General features: G+C 40.0%; 1 protein-coding gene across 1 annotated transcript in view; it reads left to right on the top strand.

The window, feature by feature from the left end:
* The window catches only part of LOC131043549 (uncharacterized), a 216,920-nt gene that overhangs the window by 141,492 nt on the left and 47,558 nt on the right, over positions 1 to 27,870 (top strand). The window contains exon 6 of the mRNA XM_057976765.2: positions 1,026 to 1,177. Within this exon, the coding sequence (XP_057832748.2) occupies positions 1,026 to 1,177 (152 nt within the window). The remainder of the gene's footprint in view (positions 1 to 1,025; positions 1,178 to 27,870) is intronic.

The raw sequence follows: 27,870 nt of genomic DNA, 5'->3' as shown, positions 1-27,870 counted from the left end.
GGAATTGGTGTTCTCTTTGGGTTGGTGCCCTAAATAGATTCATTGGTAAAGGGGATTGGTGTCACCTGAAGGTTGGTGCCTTCAAACTGATTGTAAACATTTGTTTTATTTGTGAGGCTGGATTTGGACAGTAGATCCAAGCAGCTTGCTCACTGTGGTTTTTCCCTTCTAGGGTTTTCCATATAATTTGGTGTTATGATTTTTGTGTGTATGCCTTCATCATTTGCTTAGGTCAAAATTAATGTTAATGTTTTTTAAGTCTTTGTGCTGGATGCAAAATTATAAAAGGGCAAATTTGATGATATACTGATTCACCCCCCACCCTCCACTGCCACCCCCCTCTCAATATATTGGTGTGTCCAACACAGCCAACGTTGGGACAACTGGACTGAGTAGCATTTCCCATCTCTTTTCTCCTCAAAGTTGTCAGGGAGATCAATATTTTCGATTGTTTAGAAATTATTAGAATGAGCAGCACTACATGCTTTCTGACTTGAAAACTGAATCTTCGTTTTACAACAAATTTACAGTGCTTTTCTGAAGGCCCAAAACAACCAGTTAAAGAGACTGGAGGGTTCTTGCCATATTCACTTCTGTTATTTAATCACTATATTTCTTTTCAAGAATGCATTGTGGTTTAATTTCTTGAACAAGTCTTATTGTTTTCCCTTGGAAATTTGGTTGCACCATTTACACTCTTAGGACCAATTTTATATGTGTATCTTTCTGTAAATGTTCTTAGAACTTTGCTAAGTCATGGATGGGAACGCATTCTCTAAGACTGTAATTAATAGCTCCTTGGTCAATTTTTTTGTGTCTAGTGATGCATTTAGACAGTTGTTTATTTAGTACAGTCAGATAGTTGAAGATGGATTGAAAGGAAACAATGTTTTGAATTTTCATTTGTACATGGAGCATTCCATAATTAAGTTTTTTTGTTTGTCTGACTGTTGAAACTTTAAAAAGCAGTGTGCGATTTATTTTGGTTATATCAAAATTCTAACCTTAATCCCTTTTGTGGTCAGAGCACAGAGTTACTACTAGCTATGGTGGACAGCCCGAAAGAGGCATCAACATCTCTGATTCCGCCTCTGGTGCGCTTAGGACTTCCTGAACTCCTTACAGACCTTTTGACTTGTGAGATCACAGCAATTACTGAGGGAACACCTGCTCACGGGTATGATGGATCAATTCAGACATCTGTTGCTGTATAATCTTGTCTACTGTTGCTTTAATGGATTTCTAAACTATGGCATTCTGAAGATGTTATTTATGTTTTGAGTTTAAGCTGTACTAGAACAAAATCAAAAGTATATTCCACGTTAGTAAATATAAGATTATTGTTTTTGTGTGACAAAACAAATTGCATTGTATTTAGTCTGGCATGTTTCAGACCAGTTACCAGTGTAATGTTCATTACTTAATAGTTTCGTTTTCACCTTTTTATGCTTTTGTTAGTTGGTTTAAAATTATTGTCCTGTTTGTTGAGCTATCCTCAAGTGGAGGGAGCTTTTACACTATCATAATATGTCATGGTATTAAAATATGGTTAATGCAAATTAGCATGCTAAATGTGATGAAAAGGGCAGTCACTAGGGAACCCATGTTCAAAGACTGGGGATTTAATTTTCGTAATCTCATCTCCTAGTCATTATATTCAAATGTAGTTTAGCTCTTACCCATATTTGTATTTTTTCATATCCTATCTCAAAATGAGATCCTGATTGCTGTCCTTGTACTTCCATCACAAATCTCCTATTTGACCATTAAGGCTTAATTCAAATAATCTCTCAAAGTCTTCAAAATTGTTGAGATGACTTAAGTTAGCTAGGGAGTTGAAAGTTTTTGTTCCCATGGTGGAGTGGGACTTCAATTTTTTTCTCTGAATGTAATTATAAAATTAAAATAGTTAAATAAAAAAAAATCTTGGAAAACCCTTGAGGTTATTATGTCTCACTAACTTGAAATAAGGAATATTGAAAACTTAAAAACCTTTGATACTTTTGGGTTTATTTTAGTTTGGCTTTGGTTTGTAGTTTAGACATGTTAACTAGGTTCGTGGGCATGTTTTTGGTTGCATTGTAGGAGAAGATGGATGCAAGGATGAAGAGATCAATTTTGCTTTACACACATAGATGGTCAAACTGAAATAATGAATAAAACATTTTTGCTTCCCTTTAGGGTGTACAATTTGAAACATTCTAATACTTGGGTTGAAAATTTGGCAAATATTTTGAACTCTTACAATAGAGCAAATTGATTCTTTTACAAATAGATCTCCATTTGAGACATGTTTTGGTTACTAATTTCTAGTCATTTTGATATAGTGATGGGACGATCATAAAGAGAGAAATAAAAAGTAAATTAAAAAATCCATGAAATTGAGCTCTTCATTGATAAGATAAGAGAAATATATCTCCCAAAGGAAGAGAGTTTAGCACAATTTCAAGCTTACTACAAGTTTGAAGTTGGGGATCCTGATGTGTTTTTTTATGAGACCTCAAACACAGAATAAAATACTATCTTATCCTCTCTTGAATAAGGAAACCTTATATGCTAAATGATGTGATCAAGTAAGGCTACCCCAAGGTTTCTATAGTCAGGTCTTGACATGCAATTTGGATAGACTCAATTGAAATGATGTGATTTGTTTGTATCGCAAAGGGACTTACACAACTGTTCAATGATTTTATCATTTCTTTCACAAGGAAAACTCTAGCAATTCCAAGTTCTAAGACTTGAATAACTTATGATTTTGCAATTAAGTTCTTGAAACTAATCCTAACAAAGACTTTGAAATAAAATGCAAAAGGGATGAGGGTTTAGAAATCTACTCTACTTCTAATGATGCAAGAGATTGCTATTGACTTAGTGAAACCAAACCACACTTTGCTTTGCCATGAGATAACAACTACAAAGCCTATACACATTAACACCATAATCATGTGAATCTATGAGTATAAAGCAATTTGTTGTTAAACTTTTGAATTAAGTTCAAACTAACCATACCCTGCAATTTGCAATCAACAAACCACAAATGGTATGAACATAAGAGGTTTCACCATAAATTAACAACAATGTCTTCCATTCAACTAAAGAACTCTATTAAAACTGATCTAAATTTACTTGAGAAGTAGGAAACCATGCTAACATTCAAAACAACACATGCTCACCAATCTTCAATGAGTTTGTAGTTATTTTGGCAATATCTTCGCAACAATTTCACAAACATTCCCCCTTACAAATGAAATGAGCAAGCGTTATATAGAGCTCTACCAAGGACTCAGATTGATTCAAAATTAACGGCCAAGATTAAAGAAACATAACCCTAAAGTAGGGTAGTTACAACTACCACCTTACCTACTAAGCTGACCAATGAGATAAAAGATATCCCCTACAACGGATACTATGAGGAATAAGAGCAAATAAGAAAATCCCACCTTGACTAGGATTACAACAAGTTATCATTTAGGATACCATGCTCCTTATCTCTTTCTTTGAAAGCAAATTCAATGAACCTGGACCTTGATAATTTCGAGCACATCCATTGGTGCACTTGGTGTATTCTCCACTTTATACTCAATGATTGCCAAGTCAGCAGTACACATGGCAATAATCTTTTCTCATTCTGGTCCTAGTTCATGGATACCATTCATGAAAATCAGGAATGAAGTAGCATCTTCCAGATGATCCTCCAAAATGGAACTTGTAGCATTGAAGTAAACATTTTGCATTTTGCCCTTCAGGTCCTTTACATTCATGCTTCCATCATCATTCATTTCTTGATCAAACATTGCTCCCACTGAAACAAGGATTCTATCTTGGATATTCTTGACGATCTTCTTTATTTGAATGTAGTCATTCTCTGCCCTTTCAAGGATCTCCTTTGTCATAACCAATGCACAATACCAATGGTGGAAGTCACATGCTTGGTTTGTCTCCATCACATTTCCATCAACTAAAGTCTACTTAGAAATGTTCATTAACACATGCAAATGTGGAATAGTCTTTTCTTGGTCAACATGTAATTCTTGACATGAGGCAACTATGGCTTGAATTCTATCCAAGAGAGTGACAACTCTCCCATACACCTGAACCAATTCTTGCATAAATTCATCTGCTCTATCTGAAACACTTCCATTCAATCCTTTTTCTGCTTGAGCTGTTGACTTAATTCCCTCCAAGTCCTCAATTGATTCCTTTGGAAGTGCCGTAGGAGGTACAAATGTTCCTTAAGCTTGCTGGACTGGATTCATCAAATGCTGTATGTAGCTTCTCAATTCCCTGTTTTCTGCCTTCAAGTGATTCTTCTTTTCTTCCTCTTTTCTCAATCTTTCTTTAATGGCCATTACAGAATCCTCCAATTCCTTAGCTTCTTGCTCCTTTGTTGTTGGTCCCAGATCAACTATCATAACATCATATTCCTCTGGAGTGATATCTTCCTTTGCCTTATCAACCTTTGCAACTGCAATCTGCATTTTGCAAGACCCAAAACTTTCTTTTGTAATCTTGGGAGTATTTATTTGATTTCTTCTTTTCCACAGTCTTACCTATCTAGCTTAAGAAAATCCTCCAATTCATCAGCTAGATCACTTTCTATTATAGATTTCTTCTTCATTCGCTCCCTCAACTATTCAGGAATTGTCGACTGTTCCTCATCCTCATCTAGCCCTTCCTATTGATGAACTCCTCCCAATGCTGATATCATTCTTTCATTGAAATCTTCATTTGGAAATCCCATGTCTGGATTTTTTAAGATTTCTTCAATTGGCATTTTTGCTTGATCCATCGGTTGATTATCAGGAGGAACCTCCATGCCTTGAGAAGAACTTCTTAGTTCTTTCTTGACCCTTTTGTCAAATGGACTCCAATGACTCATTTACACTTCGTCTATCCTGCACACTTGGAGTCAATTCCACTTCCTTTTATAGCGCTCATTCCCCGGAATAAACGTTGCATTCTTGTCCATAAAAAGATTGACCTCTTGCACTAAAGAAGTATTGACTGATGAATAGGTTGTTCTTGACTTTTGTCTTTTCTTTTTTGATTCTTCACTTGGAACTTCTTGCCTTTTTATCTTCTTGGATTGTGAACTCTCAGCCATGTTCTTTCCTTTCTCATGACTTCTATCCTATTGCCCATTTCTATCTTCTTCAATTTTGACCTCTTATGATTCTTCAGTCATCTCAACATTGGAGGATTGTGACTCCAAGTCCCCCATCAAATTGTAGGTTAAATGAACATCTTGCTCTTTCAACTTGTTCACCTGTTGGTTTATCCATCTCCTTGTATTTGCCATAACTGGTTCCATCAACACATCAAGATTTGTTATCTCCTGCTTAGCCCAATTAACTGTGGGAAAAGGCTTATCTTTTTCTTCTTCAAAATAACATTGAACATGATTTCCATCATCCTCAACTTGATTCTGTATGAGAAGTATTTGGCCAACAGTAATCATCTCCAATGATAGCCTAGAACACATTCTCTTCTTGATTTCAAAATCATCTACTGCATCTGCCAATGATCCTGAAGATGTACCTTGTGCCTATATTATCTTCCACTAACCACCCTGATATTATGAAAGGGATCAAAGTTTGCTCTTGATGTATGGGTCACAAGGTTGTAGAATTGTAATTCCTCTTCTAATTTCTCCACTGTTTGCATTGATGGATATACTTCAATTGAAGTCATTCTTCATTTGAGCTTGTCTTGAGGTGCCTCCAGCTCTAGCACCCGACATTTACCTGAAAATAAAACACCTCAAGTTACAAGATGAAAGGATGCTAAACTGATTTCAAAGTACTTCAATTAAAAAATGCAAGAAATAGTTATGATAAGAGCTTGGAAACTTTAACAAATTTTTGCACTTGGAACACATGTAGAAGAATTATCCCATAATAATTGTCAGTTAATTTCATAAAATCCTTCACCTCCTTGTCTAAAATCTGGAGATGCATGAAAATCTGCTTCTAAATCACCACCTTCAGACCTGGAAAGTATTAAAAATGAGAAGAATTTCAATCAGATCTTTGTGCAAAATAGCCTGCAACACAATCTAAATGCAAATGCACCAATCCAATTCGCACCCTTTCTGATTTGAATTCTGATTTTGATGAGTATTCTGTTCCAAATTCACACTTGATCAGCCTTCAATTTGCTTTTACTCTTCTCAAATTCGCACTTATTCCTCTTTTTCAATATTCGAATTGCAGTTGAATTGCTCCTAATTCACACTTGAGTTGTCTTGTGAATGATGAAAATGACTTAAAGTTTAACCTCTTATATATACATGTGCATCTAAATTTCCCAATCAAATTGGCCTTGTTCCCTTTCATTGGTATTTTAAATTGTTTCCCTTTGTCTTCTATAAGGCGGACTTGTGCCTTTCATCTTCATCATATGCATTATTCCTCAAGAAGGCCAACTTGTTTATGATGTTTAAAACTTCTTGAATACCTCTCTCATGAAGCCGACTTGCCAATCTTTATTTGAAACGTTGTTTATGCACCTTGGTGAGCGCAAACATGATGGTGAGAGGGAATTCTTCCATGGGTGCGATTTGATGTCTCTCAAGGAATGATGGGTGCGATTTCACCTTGTAGGAAGAATAAGGGAGCGCATTTCCACATGAAGCAAGGATCAAAGGATTAATAAGGCGTGATTTCACCATGGAGAGGAAATTTGTAATATTTCCATGTGGTTGAGAGGCAATTCCTTGAGTGCTATTTTGACTAGGAGGTAGATTTTGTTGCGTTTCCATGTGATGAAAAAGGAATTTCTTGTATTCCACAACTTGGAAATTGAATTGCTAACTTCTCCCATATTGGAGTGTTGATGTATAGCCTCGGTCAATATCCTTCTATGGGCTGACAGAGCAAACCAAATGTCTAAGTGGCTTATTCGGCCTTAGATGTTTTATGGTATCGATCCATATTTGGACATGTATACCGATTTAATATTGGTATTAAATAAATGCAAAACAAACAATTAAAAATGTCAATTAGGCAACACGATTTGTTAAGTATAATTAACACATATTAAATCGACTTAGATCTCCGCCATCCTTGATGAATGAATACAATGTACAATAAGAAGATGTGTTCATTCTTGAAGAAATCCGACCCTTGGAGAAGGGCTTCATTGGCGGGTATAAAGAGAGAGTATATCGCCCTTCCTTGGCAATTAATTGACACATACAACAAGCAGATCAAAGTAGATATAACCTTCAGCTGTTCCCATTACTCTCTCAGCAGTCCATTGATTATCATCTACAGCAGATCGTGTATCCCTCTTCAGCAAAACGTGTGTTACCTTTTGCATATCGGGTTCTTCATCAGCAAGTTGGAATCTCACATAAAGGCAGATCTAACCTGTATCATTCTTTGGAAGTCTGGACTGCATCTATTAATATTCTAGCTTCAAAGTGTGAAGCATTATTTGTAAAGACATATTACTATTTTGTCTAATATAATACAAGACTTTAGTTGCTGGTTTTTTCACCTTCAAGAGGAAGGTTTTCCTAGGGCATACACTGTGGAATTGTATTGAATTATTGTCTATCTAATCTGATCACCAAATTTAATATGGTATCAGAGCAGGCTTAAGAAAAGATAAGATCAGATTCATAGAAGCAGGGTTATCCTCCATTATTGCCTTCAAGTTTGATTACATCTATCAACATCAAGGTGGTGAACGGACTTAAAGTTGAAGACAAACTTGAGGGTGCATCAAACTTCGTCTCTTGGAAGGTTAGAGTGATGCTTGCCTTGGAGGAAAACGAATTAGACAATTTCGTGGAGAAAGCGGTGCCAAAACCAACCGAAGAGGATGCAAAGCTTCAATGGAAGAGAAAGAACATCAAAGCACAAAAAATGTTGGTTGACTTTGTGAAAGATCACATTGTGCCAATCATCTCCAAGTTGACGACGTCATGTGACATGTTCAAAACATTAGAGGAGATGTATGAGATCAACAACAAGAGTTGAGCTCTTGCATTAAAACAACAACTTCACCACATCAAGATGACAAAAGGAGAATCCATCATCTCATACTTCATGAGGATTACTGAATTAAGAGATCAACTCTCTACCATTGGATACACTATAGATAACAAAGAATTAACCATGTTGGCACTTAATGGTCTACCTTCATCATGGGAGTCATTCATACAAAGGATAAGTGCAAGATCAAAACTCCCTAAGTTTGATAGATTGAAGACAAACTGCATTCAAGAAGAGTCAAGATTGGCTACAAGAGGCATTGGTCAAAGCTCTACAAATGAAGATATTCATGTTCTTGCTTCTCACTCCTCAAAGAAGAAGGGTAAGAAAGGCTATTTCAAAAGGAAGAAAGATAAGGAATACAATGATGCTCCTTCATTCAAAAGAAGGAAGGATCTTTCAAAGGGCCAATGCTTTAGATGTGACAAATATGGTCACTATGCAAAGAAATGTCCAACTAGGCCTATGCCTCAAGCTTCCATTGCAGATGTTGGTGAGACTCCTCCACAAAAGGATTCAGATGGATTCATATTCTATTCAGCCCTTTCAAGTAATGTGCCTATGGATCACAACACTTGGATAATTGCCAATAGTGCATCATGCCACATTACCGGATTTAGAGGAGATCTAAATGATTTGGTGGAGAGAAATTCAAATGAACAAGTAATCAGTGGAGATGATACTAGTTACTCCGTGAAAGGAGTTGGGACCTCCTCTCTTCACTTAAATTCAGGCATCTCCTTGCAATTGAATGATGTACTATTCCTTCCGAGAATTAAGCGAAATCTTGTCTCCATATCAGCCTTGGAAGACAAGGGATATCGAATTGCATTTGTAGATGGCAAAGTCCTTGCATGGCCAAAAAAAATCAAACATCAAGACGGCTCAAGTCATTGGAGTTCGTCATGGATGTCTTTATAGACTTTGCACTCATCTTCCTCAAGCCTTACTTCATGACTCATCAAGTACTTGTGAGATTTGGCATAGAAGATTAGGTCACCTTCACTTTCGTGCACTACCGACAGTGGAGAAGATGGTTACAGGCCTTCCAAAACTCAACCAGGAGCATGAAGGCACTTGCAAAGGTTGTGCATTGGGTAAGAATACTAAAGGTATATTTCATAGTAGTGAAAGTAGATCCAAATGTATTTTAGAACTCATTCATTCAGATTTATGTGGTCCTATGTCTCTTGCGTCCTTGAGTGGTTTCTTGTATATGTTATATTTATTCATGACTACCTGAGAAAGACTTGGATCTATTTCTTTAAGAGTAAAGAATCTGAGGAGGTACTTATGAGATTTAAGGAATTCAAAGCTCAAGTAGAGAACATATCCGGGAAGAGGATCAAAGTCTTGAGATTCGATAATGGAGGAGTACACCTCCGGTAACTTTCGTAATTTTTGCATTGAAGCTGAGATTAAGAGGGAGTTTTGTGTTCGTTATAATCCTCAACAGAATGGTGTGGTGGAAAGGAAAAATAGAACTATTGTGGAAGCAGCCAAAGCCATGATCCATGATCAAAATCTTCAAACCTCCTTCTGGGCTGAGGCTTCTAGAACTGCTGTCTATGTTCAAAATAGATGCCCTCACCGTATTTTGGAGACTGGACACCTGAAGAAGCATTCACAGGAGTGAAGCCGGATGTAAGTCATTTGAGGATCTTTTGTTGTCCAGTGTACATACATATACCCAAAGATAAAAGGACAAAGTTGGAACCTTCTGGCAAGAAGGGAATATTTGTAGGCTATAGTGAAACATCAAAAGCCTATAGAATCTACATTCCAGGGTAGAAATTGATTGAGTTAAGTAGGGATGTGACATTTGAAGAGGATGTTGCATTCAGAAAATCCAAGGGCTTCCATGAGATAGACAGTGAAGATCAAGAGCCTCCTCAAAATATGGAAGAGCATACTCCTGAGATTCAGAGGGAGACTCATGAACATGAAGAAGATGATCAGTGCTGTTTGCCCTCTCGGGTAAACGGTTAAATGCAGAAAGTAAATGTATAGAACATAATGGAAATATATTAAATAACCAGCCTCTGTATTAATTCCACAGTCCATGTACAATAAGTGCTTATAACATTACATCTGACATGACCAACATGATCCTTTCGAAGAAAAGTTACACAATATATAATACCCGAAGGGGTGCGACACAACCGTCGCGACTCCAACTACCTGCCCGTCGGCTAACTAACTGACTGCTGTAACTCATTATTACCGATGACAACATAAACATAATATAACAACATAACATAATGATTATTCCCGTCAACATCATCCCCCCCAAGAAAAGAAGTCGACTCCGATGACTTAATACAAAATAGAGATGAACGACAGGGACTCCTGACGCCAGTCGGGCCCGGATCTTATACACTTGCTGCGTCCTCGCCTGAAAACCCTTTTCTGCTACCATCCGATGCTCAAGTGCGGATTTCACCAATATTGCTTCCTTTCCCATCACAGTCCTCCTGTGCCTAACCCAAACTTGGCTGCAAAACACGTTTTTCAGTCTCAGCTTCCACCAACTGCTACTCAAATGATACTGTCTCCCTAGCCAATTTGTCCTCGATAGCCACCTGTGCTGCTCTCCCGACATCCAACTCCCGGGTACGCTGAACTAAGTCTCACGCGACTATTGCCTCCAACCTGGTGGTCAGCTCCTCCCGAGCCCTCTGTGCATCCACCAAGGCAACCTCACGTCCAGCCGAGACATACTCCGAGTTCCTCAAAGCGTACCAGTCATGCTTGGAGGTGGCCACAATCCGCTGGCACAAATGCTAGGAGACACCTCAAATCCTCCATCACACTCCCCAAAGGCTAAAAACTGAACTGAATAACTCCCTGGTGTCATACAACTGCGCAGACCTGCAATGCCTTCCCTCAAACTCTGTTTGTTCCCAACCTCCAAATCCGTCTCCCTCTACGGCTTATGGCTTCCTCGCCAATGCTTAGCTACAGGGTTCTTTCTCACAATATGGACAACCACAACACTTCCCGTGGCCTTCTGTAGCTCAAAAATAAACTGGGGGTCTGGGGGCAACACCCCCAGCGGGGTCGAGGGGCAGCGCCCCTCGCGGGGTCTGGGGCAGCGCCCCAGCGGGGTCGAGGGGCAGCACCAATTTACAACCCTCAGAACCATACGAAAGTCCATGGCGCACAACATTTCTGTGATATTTTAAGATGCCAAAAACCCTTCTTTCCCACTCTGAATTTCCAGTGTCCTGGCTTCAAACTCCAGCGAATCATTTTAAATCTGGCTGTCGTCGTTTTTTTTTGGCACTGAAATGTCCCCGATGGCACCCCGGCCATACAACCTCCCTGTACGGTCAACAACAGCATTGGCACCTCCGATCGTGCGGCCACCTTCCCGTGTCGTCAACACCCCTCCACCGTATGACGGACCACTGATGACGGAGCGGCTGCGTGGTTGTGCGTCTTAATCTTTGCGTGCGTTTTTGGCCTTTTCGCACGACGATGGTTACCACTGCCGGTGGTGTCCACCGTACGGTGGTCCCATCGTCGGTGTTACCACCGCCAGTGGTCCACCGCACAATGGTCACCGTCGGTGTCACCACCGCACGGTGGTCACCACCGCCCGTGGCCCACCGCACTGTGATCACCGTCGGTGTCACCACCGTCGGTGGTCCACTGTACGGTGGTCACCGTCGGTGTCGCCACCGCCGGTGGTCCCACCGTGGCGCTTTTGTTTTCTTTTCTCTTTTTTTTTTGATTTTATATAACTTTTTCAGCCGTACGGTCAAGTGCCGTACGGATCCGTACGGCCATATGGTACTCTTTTTTTTTTTTTTTTTTCCGATTTCCTAATTTAGTTGTCTAGAGAGTCTTCGGCTCGGGTCCCCTGTCTCTGGGATCGCCCTTCATCCTTCTCGGTTTGCCTCGCTCGAGAGTCTCCCGTTTTGGTCTTGTGCCTGGCGAGTCGCCTGCCCGGCCTCTCGGGTCCCCTTCCATCCTCTCGGGTCCCCCTCCGGACTCCCGGGTGTCCTTCCGGCCTCTCGGGTCCCCTACGCGCTTCTCGTGGTAGGGTTTCAATTTGAACCTATTGGTGGCAAGTTTATTTTCCATGGCCATCCGAAGACCTGGAACCACAAATTCTACAGGGACCACGGTCTCCTTCCCGTACATAAGAAGAAGAAGAATAATAAAGATTTTGAAGACTGCGGTCTTCCATATAGAGTTCCAATCGTTGCCAACACTCTCCGGATTATCTACGTCGCTAGGGTTTGGGGCATCTCCCTTCCAATATTCTTTGTATTCCGGTAGGTACACCTCTGTTGGTTGCTCTGGTTCCTCTACTTCGAGCCTGTAGCTTTGGAACATTTTGTAATCCTCTATTTGCTAGTGGAAGAGCCCGTTAAGTGAGCATACCTCATCTTCAGAACATCCCTCCAATTCGAGCACCCCTTCACTGTTCGGCTCCATTGCGTTCTTGCCCTTGCTTTCATCGGGACCCCCTTCCCCTTTATTAGAGTCCTCTGAGTCCGAGTCTGAAGAGGCAAGCTCTTCGCCGACATCTTGGGTGTGTAGGTCAATGGTATATTTCCGCCCTCCCTTCTCCATGGAAAGTGTATTTTTCTTCCAGTTGTGGTTTACCCTCGCGTTGATCAACCACGCTCTCCCCAGGATGGCGTCATAGCCTTTCTTCTTCGAGGGAATAACCACGAAATCTAACAAGAATGGTTGTGTACCAATTGTCATTTGCTGGGCCATCAACAGGCCGAGTGGCTTAATGCCGTGTTGGTCCGCTCCCACCAGGTTGAATGTGGGTGGCCATAGGGTGGGCTTCCCCAGCCGCTTCCATGTTTCTTCTGGTAGTACATTCACCCCAGATCCCCCGTCCACAATGGTGTCCTTCAGAATGGTCCCACGGATACCCATTTCTACCACAGCTGGGTGTCTACCACTGCTCAAGGCTAGTAACATCGGGTCAGTCAAAGGGCTGACGGAAACCTCCACCTGTGGTGTACTCTTCGATGCGGTGGCGGGAACCTGTACCTGTGGTGCACTCGACGATGCGGTGGCGGGAACCCGTACCTGTGGTGCACTCGACGATGCGGTGGCGGGAACCCGTACCTGTGGTGCACTCGACGATGCGGTGCTTTGCACATTGGTGAGGATGGCAGTCCTTAATTGTGGCATAGAGTCTAGAAGGTCTTTTACCTTTATTGGCACCTCTATCTGCAAGATTTGCCCAATGATGTTATTTTCCGCTTCCGTACGGGATGATGTACTCGCCACCTCGTTGTCCCGTCGTTCGGTTGTCATCTCACGTTCAATATTGGCCTTTGCCTCCCGTAATCTCTCCTTCTCCGTACGGGGGTCGACATAAGTGGCTTTTTTCGTCTGGGCACGGGTGATCGCCAGTACTTCTTTCTCACCAGTCTTCTCAGCCTTCTCAATGTTGAGGAGATTAACCCCTGCCTGCGGGCAATTTGCGTCCTCATGGTCGCCTGGCCCACACCAACGACAGAGGTGCTGAGGGGTGGCTTCCTTCGTGCAATCACGGGCGAAGTGCCCCCACTGATTACAGGCCCTACATTGGATAATTGGCCGGCCCTTGGCATCATACTGGATATGGCTTCCGTTATTGTTATTGTTGCTATTCCTTCCGCCCCCGCGGCTGTTGTCCCGGTATCCTCCAGATGATGCTGTTGTGTTAGTATGTTGGCCGGTACCCGCTGGTGCGGATGTTGTGGCCTGCTCCGTGAACAACACCTGGTTCATTTGCGTACTTCGGGTTTTCATGTTGTATGGGCACTCTTTGGTGGAGTGTCCCATCACTTGGCAAATCTCGCAGAATGCCTTCTTTTGGCAAGTACCCTTTGTGTGCCCTTCCTCTTTGCACTCAGTGCACCATATGTCCCCTTCGTTCCGACCAGTGCTTCTCATTATTTTGAATTCTTTTCTCATTCGCTCCATGTCTTTCTGGAGTGCTTGCACCCGTTTGCCAGCCTCGTCATCGCTGCTGCTTTCCTGTGAAGAGTCATCATCCTCGGATGAGGATTTATTACTTTTCTTCTTCTTTGATGTTTTGTGTTCGCTCTCCAGGTCCATCGCCCTATTATAAGCGTCGTCATATGACGTCGGGGGTACAATTTTCATCTTCCTCCGTAGGGAGGATTTCAACCCTTCAACGAACCATCATTTCTTCAATCCATCAGCGGGTTGGCTTTCCATTTTACCCAAGAGTTCTTTCAGCCTCCGACTGTATTGCCGTACTGTCTCCCTGGTACCTTGTTTGGTATTGTATATCTCCGTTACAATTTCTTTGTCATCACGGAGCAACCGAAACTCCCCCGTGAATTCCTTCTGTAGATTGGCCCACGTGGCCACTTTTTGCTTGTCCACATCGGAGTACCAATCTATGGCAACTCCTCGTAACGTGGCTGGGAACTGCTGTACCCAGTCATCCTGGTCTGTTACTCCGTTGGCGGACCAAATGGTTTCACATGTACGGCAGTGCCGTAAGGGGTCTTCCTTGCCCTCCCCTGTGAACTTTGGCAATTTTTGTTTACTTGCCATCCCACCGCTGGGTCTCGCTCCTCTAATTCCTTGTGTGCTTGTACCTGGCGATCCTCCGCCTCTTGCAACTGAACCTCCACTCGTGGGTCCTCCGGAAAAAATTGCTGACATCGAACCAAACAAATTGCCTCCCGTACGGTACCCTTGTGCTCCCTCGGCACCTTCGGTCGTACCGTCACCTTCCGTTGTCTCCCTCCGGTTGTCCTCTGAAATGGACAAATTCTTTAGCAAGTCTCTGGTAGCGTCGATCAGGTTTAGACTTTGCCTTGTTTGTTCCACCAACTCTTCGCGGCTTCTTACCCTACGGTGGTATTCTGGCGAACTGTAGAGTTCTCCTTCGGCACCCTCCGTGACTCCTTCTGGCAGGCCTACAACAGTGTAGACAATGTAGTTCTCTCCGTCTATCTCTGCCTCCGCAACCTCCGTGACACCTCCTGGGTTCCCTTCGGGCAACCCCTCGGTCGGTCGTCCCTCGGCAAGCCGCCTTAGCCTACGCCTTCGTTCTATCTGCTGTCTGAGATTCAATGCGGTTTGTGCCACTTCCCATTTGTCACTCTGTATCTTTTTATTTTTGTCCTTATTTAGTCTATTGGGCATAAGTCACTTCCATACACAGCAACCACACGCCATGTACACAAAAAAACTTTTATTATTTTAATTTTTTTTTTTGCCTTTCGGCCACAATTTATATCAGCAGTGTGTCGGGATTATTACAAGGTTCAATTTCCTCCTGGCCTGGCGCTATCTCGTTCCGTTTCCCATCGGCTATTCTCTTCGTAGAGTTGTAGGATTTGTTGTCGTCGCTCTTCCTGGGCAATCTCCTCCAGGCGGGCCTCTTGTGCCAGCGATGCCTGTGCAAGCAACCGGGGGAGGTGGTTCATCAACCGGTTTACTGTCGGGCTAACCTCCAGCACTGTCCACACGGCACTTGGTGGGATTTCTGCCTCCGCCGCTTCTCGTCGGACGTAGGTCTGAATGGCTACCTGGAGCAAAATTGAAAATTCTCGTGTTGCCGTGTCTTCTCCTGTGTAAAGTTCTGTTCGGGCATCGTCGGCCTTTGGGTTTATTTCACCAACGGGTAGGCCCATTGTGTCTGTGCGCCATCCGTGTCTTCCGTTCCCGAGTACGTCTAGGCAGCGGCACCAAATGTTTGCCCTCTCGGGTAAACGGTTAAATGCAGAAAGTAAATGTATAGAACATAATGGAAATATATTAAATAACCAGCCTCTGTATTAATTCCACAGTCCATGTACAATAAGTGCTTATAACATTACATCTGACATGACCAACATGATCCTTTCGAAGAAAAGTTACACAATATATAATACCTGAAGGGGTGCGACACAACCGTCGCGACTCCAACTACCTACCCGTCGGCTAACTAACTGACTGCCGTAACTCATTATTACCGACGACAACATAAACATAATATAACAACATAACATAATGATTATTCCCGTCAACAAGTGCGAATTGTATCTTCATCATATGCATTATTCCTTAAGAAGGCCAACTTGTTTATGATGTTTAAAACTTCTTGAATACCTCTCTCATGAAGCCGACTTGCCAATCTTTATTTGAAACATTGTTTATGCACCTTGGTGAGCGCAAACATGATGGTGAGAGGGAATTCTTCCAAGGGTGCAATTTGATGTCTCTCAAGGAATGATGGGTGCGATTTCATCTTGTAGGAAGAATAAGGGAGCACATTTCCACATGGAGCAAGGATAAAAGGATTAATAAGGCACGATTTCACCATGGAGAGGAAGTTTGTAATATTCCCATGTGGTTGAGAGGCAATTCCTTGAGTGCTATTTTGATTAGGAGGTAGATTTTGTTGTGTTTTCATGTGATGAAAAGGGAATTTCTTGTCTTCCACAACTTGGAAGTGGAATTGCTAACTTTTCCCATATTGGAGAAGGATTTGTCAAGGATTTTCCAACATTTTCTTGCCTTGGAGAAAAATTGTAAGGCGCATCTATAACTTGGACAAGGAATTTGCTGCAATTTTATGACTTAGAGGTGGATAAACTTGCAATTTGTATGTTGGAAGAGGAATTTATGGGCACAAATCCACCCGTGACAAGGAATTTTTGCTAATTTGTGACTTGGAGAAGGAATTACTTACTTTCTCACAACTTGACCAAGGAATATAGAGCATGAAAATGACTTAATCAAGAATTTTGTAACCTTTCCATGACTTGATGAAGGATTTTATTGCAAATTTCCATGTCGGAGACGAAACTCGAAGTGGAATTCCATGATGAAGATGAACTTTACAAAGTTCTTTCTCAGATTTTTGAAGGGGGGTTGTGATCTAGGTGGATTTCCTAAGGGAAATCCACTTCAACACGTATTTTACCTTCTGAAACTTTCTCTTCATTCTTCACTTCATCTTTAAGATTTCTTCCTTCATCCTTATCCAAGTGTTGGAATTCCCAACTCGACTCTCTTATTCCTGACTTGACTTGACCATTCCAAGGATGAATTTCACACCCTCTTCATGGATTAACCTATACATTCATTCAAATTGACAAGACATCACTTTCCTTATCAAAGATAGGAGACAAAATTCATTGTGATGGTACACAAAACTAAACAAAACCCAAAACCCTAAAGAAAAACGACTAATGAAAGCAAACACAAGGGGGGCCTCATTTGCAATGGGGTGATGTGTGAAAACATCACAACAGGGACAAAGTTTGGTTGTACTTGAGAAAGGGAAGATTACAAGGTAAAATACGATTGTTGAATAGCTTAGCTGCGGTCCATTTGATAAACTTGAAAAAGTGAGCAAAAGTGAATATAGATTAGATCTGCCCGTATACATGAATTTATATTCCACTGTGAAGTTTCAAAACTTATGTATCATTAAGCTGTCTATGCTAGATGATGAATGAAAGTTATTTCTACTGCCTTACTTTCAAGAAGGGTTAGACAAGAATGTTGTATTGCAAAAGAAGGTGAGGACATCAAGGAGGGTGTTAACTCTCAAAACTGTGGTTCCTCAATCTTGGAATAAAACATCTCAGTTCAAGCCTAGGGAAGGTCAACTCAAGAAAACGGTGTACTCATGATAAGACCAAGGAAGCCATGGGCCAATGCATGAGAGTGGATGAAGTCTCCTGCTTTGAGGTTCTACAAGGCTAAGGGGTTTTTTTCTTGGGTTCTTCACATAAGAGGACAAAAGCACTACAAATTAGGTCTTGAACAACCACATCCAAGGCACTATGGTCTCCAAAACGTGTCACTAAGTCCATATAGTGCTGGCTGCTAACAGATAAGACCTCTATCAAACAAATAAAGTTCACTCTTACATATGCACCCAATGTTTTAAAAGTTTGGTTTCCTACATGTGAATTCCCTATTGGTTGTTTACATAAATGCAATGTGAAGACTATACTTTCATGGCTCTCCAAATAGATAACAATTCTAGCTAGATTATATCTATCACAGGTGTCATAGCAAATGAACAAAAAGAGCAAGTAAAACTACTCTAACCCATCAAATGAACCAGGTGTTAGTTTTAGGATCAGATTAATAGCAAAAACAAAATTCAACACAATGAACAGTATGAACATCAAGATACCCTGGGAAAACCTTCCTCTTGAAGGTGAAAAACCCAACCACACAAATCTCTAATTGTATTTATTAGATCTGAGTATAATCTTACAAAGTAGCTTCACTCCTTGAAGCACCATGCACACATCAACGCACCTTACAAGGTGATATATAATATTCGAATTATAAAATTCAGATATGAATTCAAATATATGAATCTCGAACTGTCAAGATCAAATATGTATTCGATCTGCTGTAGGTATACAATCTGCTGTGTGCATACAATCTACTGAATGTATCTTCAATCTCCCTAGTTTATATGATGTGATTGAATTCGCTGTGTATACCTCCGATCTGCTTATGTATATTCAGAATTTGCTGTGTGTTGTATCGATCTGCTTGAGTACGCATTGTGCCCTGTCACGATAATGAGGAATACCAGTCTCCTTCTGTGTATGTGAGGTTCAAACTTCTTGCTGAGTACATATTTGAATGTCTTTGATCTGCTTGCATATATCTCCGTTCTGCTGTGTCATATTATTTTCCACGATATGTAATTCGTACCTTAGTCACCGATGAAGGAAAGCATGTATTATATTCGCCGATAGGAGATGACCTTCAAGAGTCGTCTCTCCTTAGAGAGATACGACTGCTCATAAAGTAACGCACCCTTCCAATACGGGGTGGTGGACTTTCATGAGTTGGTCATAAACAAACATTAATAATGATAGTCTAATCGATTATACACATATCGATTAACAATAACATTACTTGCATATTCATTTTCTTATAAGGTGACGGCTCAAGTAATTGTCTAAGGCCGAAGGCCACTAAGACAATTAAGTTAACTCTGTCGGCCCAGAAGGAGTCTGACCAAAGCTACCATATCATCAACACCAGGCAATTAAATGAATGATTATTCAACGAATGCTGGCTTCTCGCTATAAGAGTGATGCCTACTCCATTGGGCAATTGAGTTCAGACCTGCAAAGAACATAAAAGGAAACTGCAAACCAAGCATGGAACAAGATATGCAAATCCAAAGATTAGAGACCTTACACTAAGGACATACACAATAATCCATCTCAAAATCAGTCATATTCTATATGCCAAGAAATAAGATCATTGCAAAAACCTCTGGAATGAATTAAAATGCCGTCACATTTGTCTAATTTCTATTATATTTAAGCCATCAAGTTTGGCAAGGAATAAACAGTAGGTAGGCTCAAAGTTTACCCTAGAAAATGGCAGCCTGCCATGGAGACATCCTCATGAGGACATAAAATTCTACTTGATTAATCATTCCTATGGATTACAAGAAAGAGCTCTCAGCCTTAAGAGAGCTAGAGATACAAGAGTTAATGTCCTACTCTATCCTAAGGCTACTTTGTGTAGATGGTTCAAAGACTAACCCCTATTGCAAAAGAAAATAAAGCATATATAGAGCATGTAAGCAACAAAGGATTCACAGGATCCGACCATCTGTCCTGATCCCCTTCTCCCAGCTATCACCATCAGAATTAGTTCTGTTTGAAAACATTCCTTCCATTTGTAACAATGGGGTAACAAAACAAAAATCTCATTCAGTGAATGGAGACTTTCGATTTGATTGGACTATTAACTGCATAGGAGCCTTCAACAATCAAAAAAATATCCCTGGGATTGCATCAACAATTAATCCCTACCTAGCCACTCGGGAAAGGGTTCAATTTAAATAGAAACATTGGTCTAGGGGACAAATCAACATGCATGTTCCTAGCTGCCATCAGTGAAGTAAAATGTTATAGAATGTAACCCATGCTGCAGCAGCATATGAGCTGAAGAAAATCATTAAAAACTGCCTTGAATCTGACCTCATCAATAAAATCATATGCCACAAACCAACCACAAGACAAAATGCCTGTACACACAACATAAGCATTGAATGAAGACATTTGGTCAGTTAGGCATAAATGTGCTGCAGGTGGATAAGATTGTCTACTAGAATATGAAATAAAATCTGCCCCTTACAAAGAATTAATGCTGAATACCAACTTGGGAAAGGATTCAATTTAAATAGAAACAGTGGCCTAGGTGACAAATCAACATGCATGTTCCTAGCTGCCAGCAGTGGAGGAAAATGTTATAGAATAAAACCCTTACTGCAGCAGCATATGAGCTGAAGAAAATCATTAAAAACTGCCTTGAATCCACCCTCATCATTAAAGTCATATGCCACAAACCAACCACAAGACAAAGTGCCTGTACACACAAGATAAGCATTGAAAGAAGACATTTGGTCAGTTAGGCATAAATGTGCTGCAGGTGGATAAGATTGCCTACTAGAATATCAAATAAAATCTGCCACTTACAAAGAATTAATGCTGAATACCAACTCCTTACAGCTACCCTCCATGAATATTCACTACCATACTAATCTACTGGGGGAAAAAGATAAAAGGCGAGGCATATTATATCAACCCTAAATATATCTTTTGATACGTGGACTCTTAACATTCTTCATGTTCCACATAAGCAAATGACATTTAGTATCTATCCTTTTCTTTTGGTATGCTGGATGTAAGGCAAATCGTATGGCACAGTTTTATGAAAATTTGGGCTCATAAATGAAGATGATGTTAGGCCTTTTTTTTCACGTTGAAAAATTCACCTCATATCCAGGTGCCACATAACCAAACTTTGGCTTCTATAAATATTTAAAAAACTTTGCACAGAATCTATAAAACTTGCATTGAGATTCCTCCACATGGTAAAATTCTTATCTGCACACCTAAACTTTATCAATAGAAGGTTGAAATCCCTCATCTTCCTCACTCATATCATCCTCCTTAGTAGTGGAGTCAGAAATGATAGCATGGATATGCTTAATCATATGAACATCATCCTTCTTCTTGTTACCTTTTCTTTTAGTATCACCAACAACAAAAGCTTTGGCTAAAGCTGTAGACCTCCTCTCACTCTTACCAGCCCAGGCATACACTTCGTCTAGGGTATCATTTTCCTTAGGGACAAAGGGTTCCAACTTAGCTTCAATATTAAAATTAGCATCCACTGATTTAATCTTCACATTCTCTTTACCAGTAACAGAAGAACCTAAAACTCCCTCAGTCTTTTTGAGAGACAAGAATTTGTTTTAGAGAGGACTCAAAAAACCTTAACACCTTTACCCCTCTTTTGTTGGTAGAAAATGTTGGAACTAAAACTCTTGTTCGGCTAAACATTGGCTACTAAGATTGTCTTTGATTTTCCAATGTATATTATTATGGGCTTCCTTGTTCCATGAAATTTTGACTTTTTTTGATAGTTTGGTATATATGGACTTGCGAAGTGGTAAAAACTACAAGACTACACTGGTGCAAGCCCTCATACTATAGAAATAGTTGATAAGTGCAAAGGAAGAAGTGGCACATCCTCTTCCATATAGTCATCATGGGCACCTCAGACTTCCACACTTACGATCCCATCATCCACCACTACTCTAGCCTCTTTAGCGCCATCAACAAAGTAAAATTTGAGATAACTAATTTTTTGAAAATATTGGGAGTTGCGATAAACAATAGTTTATAATACTTTATATCATTCTAGAGTTCATGAAATCCTTGCCCATTGAAAAGAATGGACCAAAAAGTACTTTTGTATGACAAAGATATGACCTTCCAAAGTTGCCCTTCAAATCTGAAAAGTGCATGGAGAGGAGGTTTGTTGGTTTGATGGTGGGCAAGTGATGGACTGATGTTTCTGCTTGCGGAGCTGGTGTTTGGTAGAACTCAAGCTATGCATTGGTTGTGATCAAATGATGAACTAGTAAAGGGATAGTAGTTTTGTTTGGGTGATGGCATGATGGCCAGATAGTGTAGCGCATTTGGAGAGAGTTGGCATTATGTGAGTGGTGGGATGGCAGTGTTGGGTTATGAGATGGCCAGTTAGAGGTGGCTTCACAATGGAGAGGCAATAGTGCTGGTGTTCTTTGAATTGTTGGTTTTGTTTCCCCTGATGTTTCTCTTGCTAGCTGGTGCTAGGGGGGGAGGCAAGGCTTGACCAACCTTGCCACCACATGCTTATGGACATAATCTTCATTTTCCATTTGTATTTCTCTTTTTTTGATTTTTGGAAAAAAAGAATTCAAAGAACAAATGCATAGTAAACAAATATTTTTTTAAGAATTGTACTTACCTATTTCAAACTTGCACATGCAAGTCATATAGCTAAAAAAATTGCATTTTCTACTATTTGTTTTCAATTAGACAAATTTTATATTGATTTGGAGGTTTTTGCATTCTTCAAACACAACACAGGTTTTTGTGTGCTTCAAACACAACACTGAGGTCCCTTTGGTGCCAAAGTGCTTCAAAAATCAAGCTACTTGCAGAAAGCAAATTCAAATTCTATATTTAAATCTATTTTAGATTGACTTATGGTGCTCCATGAGGATGAAACAAAAACCTGTTATAGCTAATTTGACCCTTTTGAATGTGATGATGTTGATACATAATAGCTTCGGCAAGATAAATGATTGCATGGGAGATAAATGAAGTCTCCCATTCAATCATCTATCTCATCAATAGATAAATTCAGATCTCACTGATTATTCCTTTATCTGTAATTGCCCTCCTTATTCTGTTACATCATTTATCAATTATGTTACTCATGCAAACTGATGATTAAATTGAGTGCAAACTATTAAACTGATAAACCGATAATGATTGGGTCTTATTCTAACCCTTCCGATTCATTATCGGGTTACCACTTAGTAGCCACGGAATTTACAATGATTGGGCTTAATGCATTCTACTGACTAACTAATGTTATCGGGGTAAATTAATTGATAACCGACTAACTTAAGTTATCGGGTTTAAACCGCTTTAATTGCCACCGATTACCATTGGACTAGTTATATTGATAACCGAAATGATATCGGTTCATTTGTATATGTGATGACACCGATTAAGCAATCGGTTATGGAGGGACACGACCAAGGGGTATCTTGGTCGGTCATGTCCAAAGGACATGATCGATCAAGGTACCACTTGATCGGTCCCCTCCATAATATATATACACCAATAAAGTGTTGTGGAGATAACATAGAAAACATTAATGCTCTCTCTCCACCTGCAACAAAGAAAAGAAATCAGATTTATTATATTGTGAAATAATGTATACTTGAAAGGAAAATTACTTTGAATATAACTTGCACCTTGAATTGAAAATTGAAATACATTTACATGGTATCAGAGCTATAGTTAAATCGAACATGAGGCTATTCAATTTTGTGGAAAATTCAAGACAAGCATATATCCAACATCACATTTCTCCAAATGGCCAGCACTATCAGATTCGAAGATAGACTCGGAGGAGGCGATGATTTCTTAGCATGGAAGTTCAGAATTAAGATGATTCTAAGAGAAAATAAAGTTGAATCATTTGTAAAAGCTGAAACTACAGAACTTGAGACTGAACCTGACAAAGCGACTTGGATAGAGGGAAATGAAAAAGCCATCAAAATCATAGTTGATGGGGTGAGGGATAATATTATGCCCATCATAAGGAAACATGAAACGGCCTACAACATGTTCAAAGCACTTGAAGATGCATTTGAGATATCCAATGGAAGTAGAACCTTGTCTTTAAAGAGAGAAATAAATCATATAGCTATGATCAAAGGGGAGTCGGTCAATGCCTACTTCATGCGGATATCAGCCCTAAGGGATGAGCTAACAACCCTTGGATATGAGATCCAAAGCAAAGAATTAACACTCATTGCTCTAGATGGGTTGCCTAGTATATGGGAAACGTTCGTCCAAGGCATCAGTGCAAGGGCTAAATATCCAAAGTTTGAAAGGCTAAGGGCAGACTGTCTCCAAGAAGAATCAAGGTTAAATAAGAAAGGGATCAAACAAAAGAATATAGATGAAGATCTTCGAGTCCTAAATACAAACTCTAATAAGAAAAGCAAGTAGAAACAATTTAGGAAGAGGAAAGGTCGTCATGGCAAGAACACCTCCAAGAAGGATCTTTCACATATTCAATGTTACAGGTGTGACAAATTCGGACACTATGTTGCCAAATGTCCGGAAAGAACCAAACAACGAGCCACATTTGCCAAAGAAGGAAAATCTAAAAGGGAAGACGACTCCGAGAAGTATGTACTATACTCAACACTTACAAACCAAGCATCAAACAAGGTTAACTCCTGGGTGATCGACAGTGGCTCATCCAGACACATTACAGGGTTTAGAGAAGTGCTAGACTCCATGATAGAGGAGAATGATGAGGAAGTGACTATCGGAGATGACTCCACACATCTAGTCAGAGGAGTTGGAACCCGCACCATCAAACTGAAGTCAGGTGTATCATTGCAACTTAAAGCTGTACTATATGTCGCAGGCATCAAGAGAAATCTAGTCTCTATATCAGCAGTAGAGGATAATGGGTACAGAGTGACCTTCATGGACAACAGAGTGTTGGCTTGGCCAAGGAATTCATCTATCAAGAAAGTTAAAACCATTGGTCAAAGACAAGGCTACTTGTATGAGCTGTGCACAGAGCCCAACCTAGCTCCAATCCATGAAGCTACAGATGTTAATGGAATTTGGCATAGAAGACTAGGTCACCTGAATTTTAGAGCTTTTCCATTAATGGGAAACCTTGTCACAGGTCTACCTAAGTTAAAGCAATATCATTCAGGGGCATGCAAGGGATGTGCCCTAGGTAAAAATACTAAGGGTGTTTTTCAAAATAGTATTAGGAAAACAAGCAAAGTTTTAGAGTTAGTTCATTCTGATGTTTGTGGACCTATGTCTGTACCTTCTTTAGGGGGATTTTTGTATTATGTAATATTTGTTGATGACTACTCTAGGAAAACTTGGATCTACTTTTTGAAATGTAAAATATCATAAGAGATCCTTAATAGGTTTAAGGAATTTAAATCACTAACATAAAACTACTCTGGAAATAAAATTAAAACCTTAAGAACTGACAATGGGGGGGAATACACCTCAGATTTGTTTAAGGATTTTTGTAAAAATACTGGGATTAAGGGGGAGCTTGCTATACCTTATAACCCTCACCAAAATGGGGTAGCTAAGAGGAAAAATATGACAATTGTAGAAGCTGCCAAAGCCATGATTCTTGATCAGAATCTAAATACCAATCTTTGGGCAGAAGCAACCAACACTGCTGTATATATACAAAATAGATGTCCTCACTCTCATTTTGAAGATAAAACCCCTAAGGAAGTCTTTACGAAAACAAAGCCAGATATCAGCCACCTTAGGATATTTGGGTGCCTTGTCTATATTCATGTACCTAAGGAGAAAATATTAAAATTAGAGCCTTCTGGAAAAAGGGGAATACTTGTAGGATATAGTGAAAACTCCAAGGCCTACATAATCTATATACCTGGTTAGAGGAATATTGAACTGAGTAGGGATGTAATCTTTGAAGAAGACTTAGCCTTCAAAAGAGCCCAAAGCTGAATAGAACCTAAAGCCTATATCCCTACCCCTAGCATAGATGAAGACCCTCCTCCTGAGCTTCAGAGGGAGAATCTTGAGGAAATTGAAGATGAAACTCAAAACTCACTTAGAGAAAATCTCAAGAAAAGACCACTATGGGCCACCAAAACTGCAGAAGAAGCTCAGAAGTATGCTACTCCTTTAGGAACCTTCAAAGAAAGCAAATGGCCTAACAAATTCATTAGCTATGTTGCCCTTATGAATGATCTTTCAAAAGCTGAACCTAACAGTGTATCAGATGCACTTAAACATCAAATATGGAAGGATGCCATGTCTGAGGAATATCAGTCCATAATGAAGAATGATGTTTGGGAAATTGTTTCTAGGCCAACTAGAAAATCTGTTGTTTCTTCCAAATGGCTTTTTAAGATCAAACATGCTGCAGATGGTAGTATTGAAAAACACAAGTCCAGATTTGTAGCCAGAGGGTTCTCTCAAAAGGAAGGAATTGATTATGAAGAAACATTTGCACCTGTAGCCATATACACTTCAGTAAGAGCCGTCTTAGCCATTGCAGCAACAAAGGGATGGAAAGCGCATCAGATGGATGTTCAGACAACATTCCTTAATGGTGAGATCTCAAAAGAAGTATACCTAGAGCAACCTGAAGGGTTTGAGATTCATGATGCAGAGTCTCATGTGTGTAGACTCAAGAAAGCTCTCTATGGGCTTAAACAGGCTCCCAGGGCCTGGTATGAAAGAATTGATACTTACCTCTCAGAACTAGACTTCTCTAAGAATGATGCAGATCCTAATCTCTACTATAAGCAAAACAAAGGTGATATGCTAATATTGATTTTATATGTTGATGATTTATTAATCACAGGAGAAGATCACCTTATAGATCAATGCAAGAAAGATCTTTCTAAAGAATTTGACATGAAGGACTTGGGACTCCTTCATTACTTCCTAGGCTTGGAAGTATGGCAAAATTCTGATAGCATTATACTAAACCAAGGAAAGTATACCTTGGACATTTTGAAGAGATTTGGAATGATAAACTGCAGACCCATGACCTCTCCAATGGAAACAAATCTTCATAAACTTAGGGAAGTAGCAACAGAGTCACAACCCAGTGATCCTACTCACTATAGGCAAATGATTGGGTCTCTGATGTATCTGGTAAATACAAGACCAGATATCTGTTATGCAATTAATGCTTTGAGTCAGTTTATGTGTGAGCCAAATGAGATACACCTGATAGTAGTAAAACACATTATGAAATATCTACAAGGTACTCTAAACCTTGGTCTCAAATATGAGAGAGTTGATCTAGATCTACACGGATTCACAGATTCAGATTGGGCTGGAAGTGTGATTGACAGGAAAGGCACCTCAGGATGTTGTTTCAATTTAGGTTCAGCCATGATATCTTGGATCAGCAGAAAGCAGTCTTCAGTAGCACAGAGTTCCACTGAGGCCGAATACATTGCAGCTTCCATGGCTACCCGAGAAGCAGTATGGCTCAGGAAGTTGCTTGTAGGATTATTCAGTGAACCAATGAAACCTACTGTTATCCATTGTGACAACCAGAGCTGCATAAAACTTTTAGTAAATCCAGTGTTCCATGACAGATCCAAGCACATTGAGATTTCATACCATTATGTGCGAGATATGGTAGACAAGAATGTGATTCAGCTGGAATATATTTGTACAGGAGATCAGACAACATATATTCTTACCAAACCACTTTCCAGAGTAAAGGTTGAACACTTCAGAAAAGGCTTGGGTATGATAGAAAGGTAATTTGCTTTGTAATCTGTACTTACATATCAATAAGATGTTTAATGTGTAAACTTCTTTGTTGTGTTAGGACTTTTATGGGTTCAACCCCCTGTGTTCATTTCTAAGAGGTGACGATCTCTCAGATAATGAACACTTGTATATAGACATTATAAGGTGACGATCTTATAATGATCAAACCAGTTATCATGTGTGATTTCTGATATGTCATGGATGTGCCATTATTATGTTGTGGTAAAATATTTGGAAAGATGTTAGTGCACATACCACAATGTGGATCAGTTGAGAATTTAATTATTCTCATGTGTTAATCCTTAGTATTGCTTGTTTTGCAATACTGATATCACGTGCTTAGGTGATATCATATCATCACAAGGTGATGAATTTCTTGTATCACGTGTTTAGGTGATACTCCATGTCATGTGCTTAGGTGATATGGTTACTTGTATCATATGGTTTGATGATACTTCATGTCATGTGTTCAGATGATATGAATCCTTGGAGAA

Source organism: Cryptomeria japonica, chromosome 2 (genome assembly GCF_030272615.1).
Source record: "Cryptomeria japonica chromosome 2, Sugi_1.0, whole genome shotgun sequence".
Taxonomy (NCBI): Eukaryota; Viridiplantae; Streptophyta; class Pinopsida; order Cupressales; family Cupressaceae; genus Cryptomeria; species Cryptomeria japonica.
This window is presented reverse-complemented; position numbering and strand designations above follow the sequence as displayed.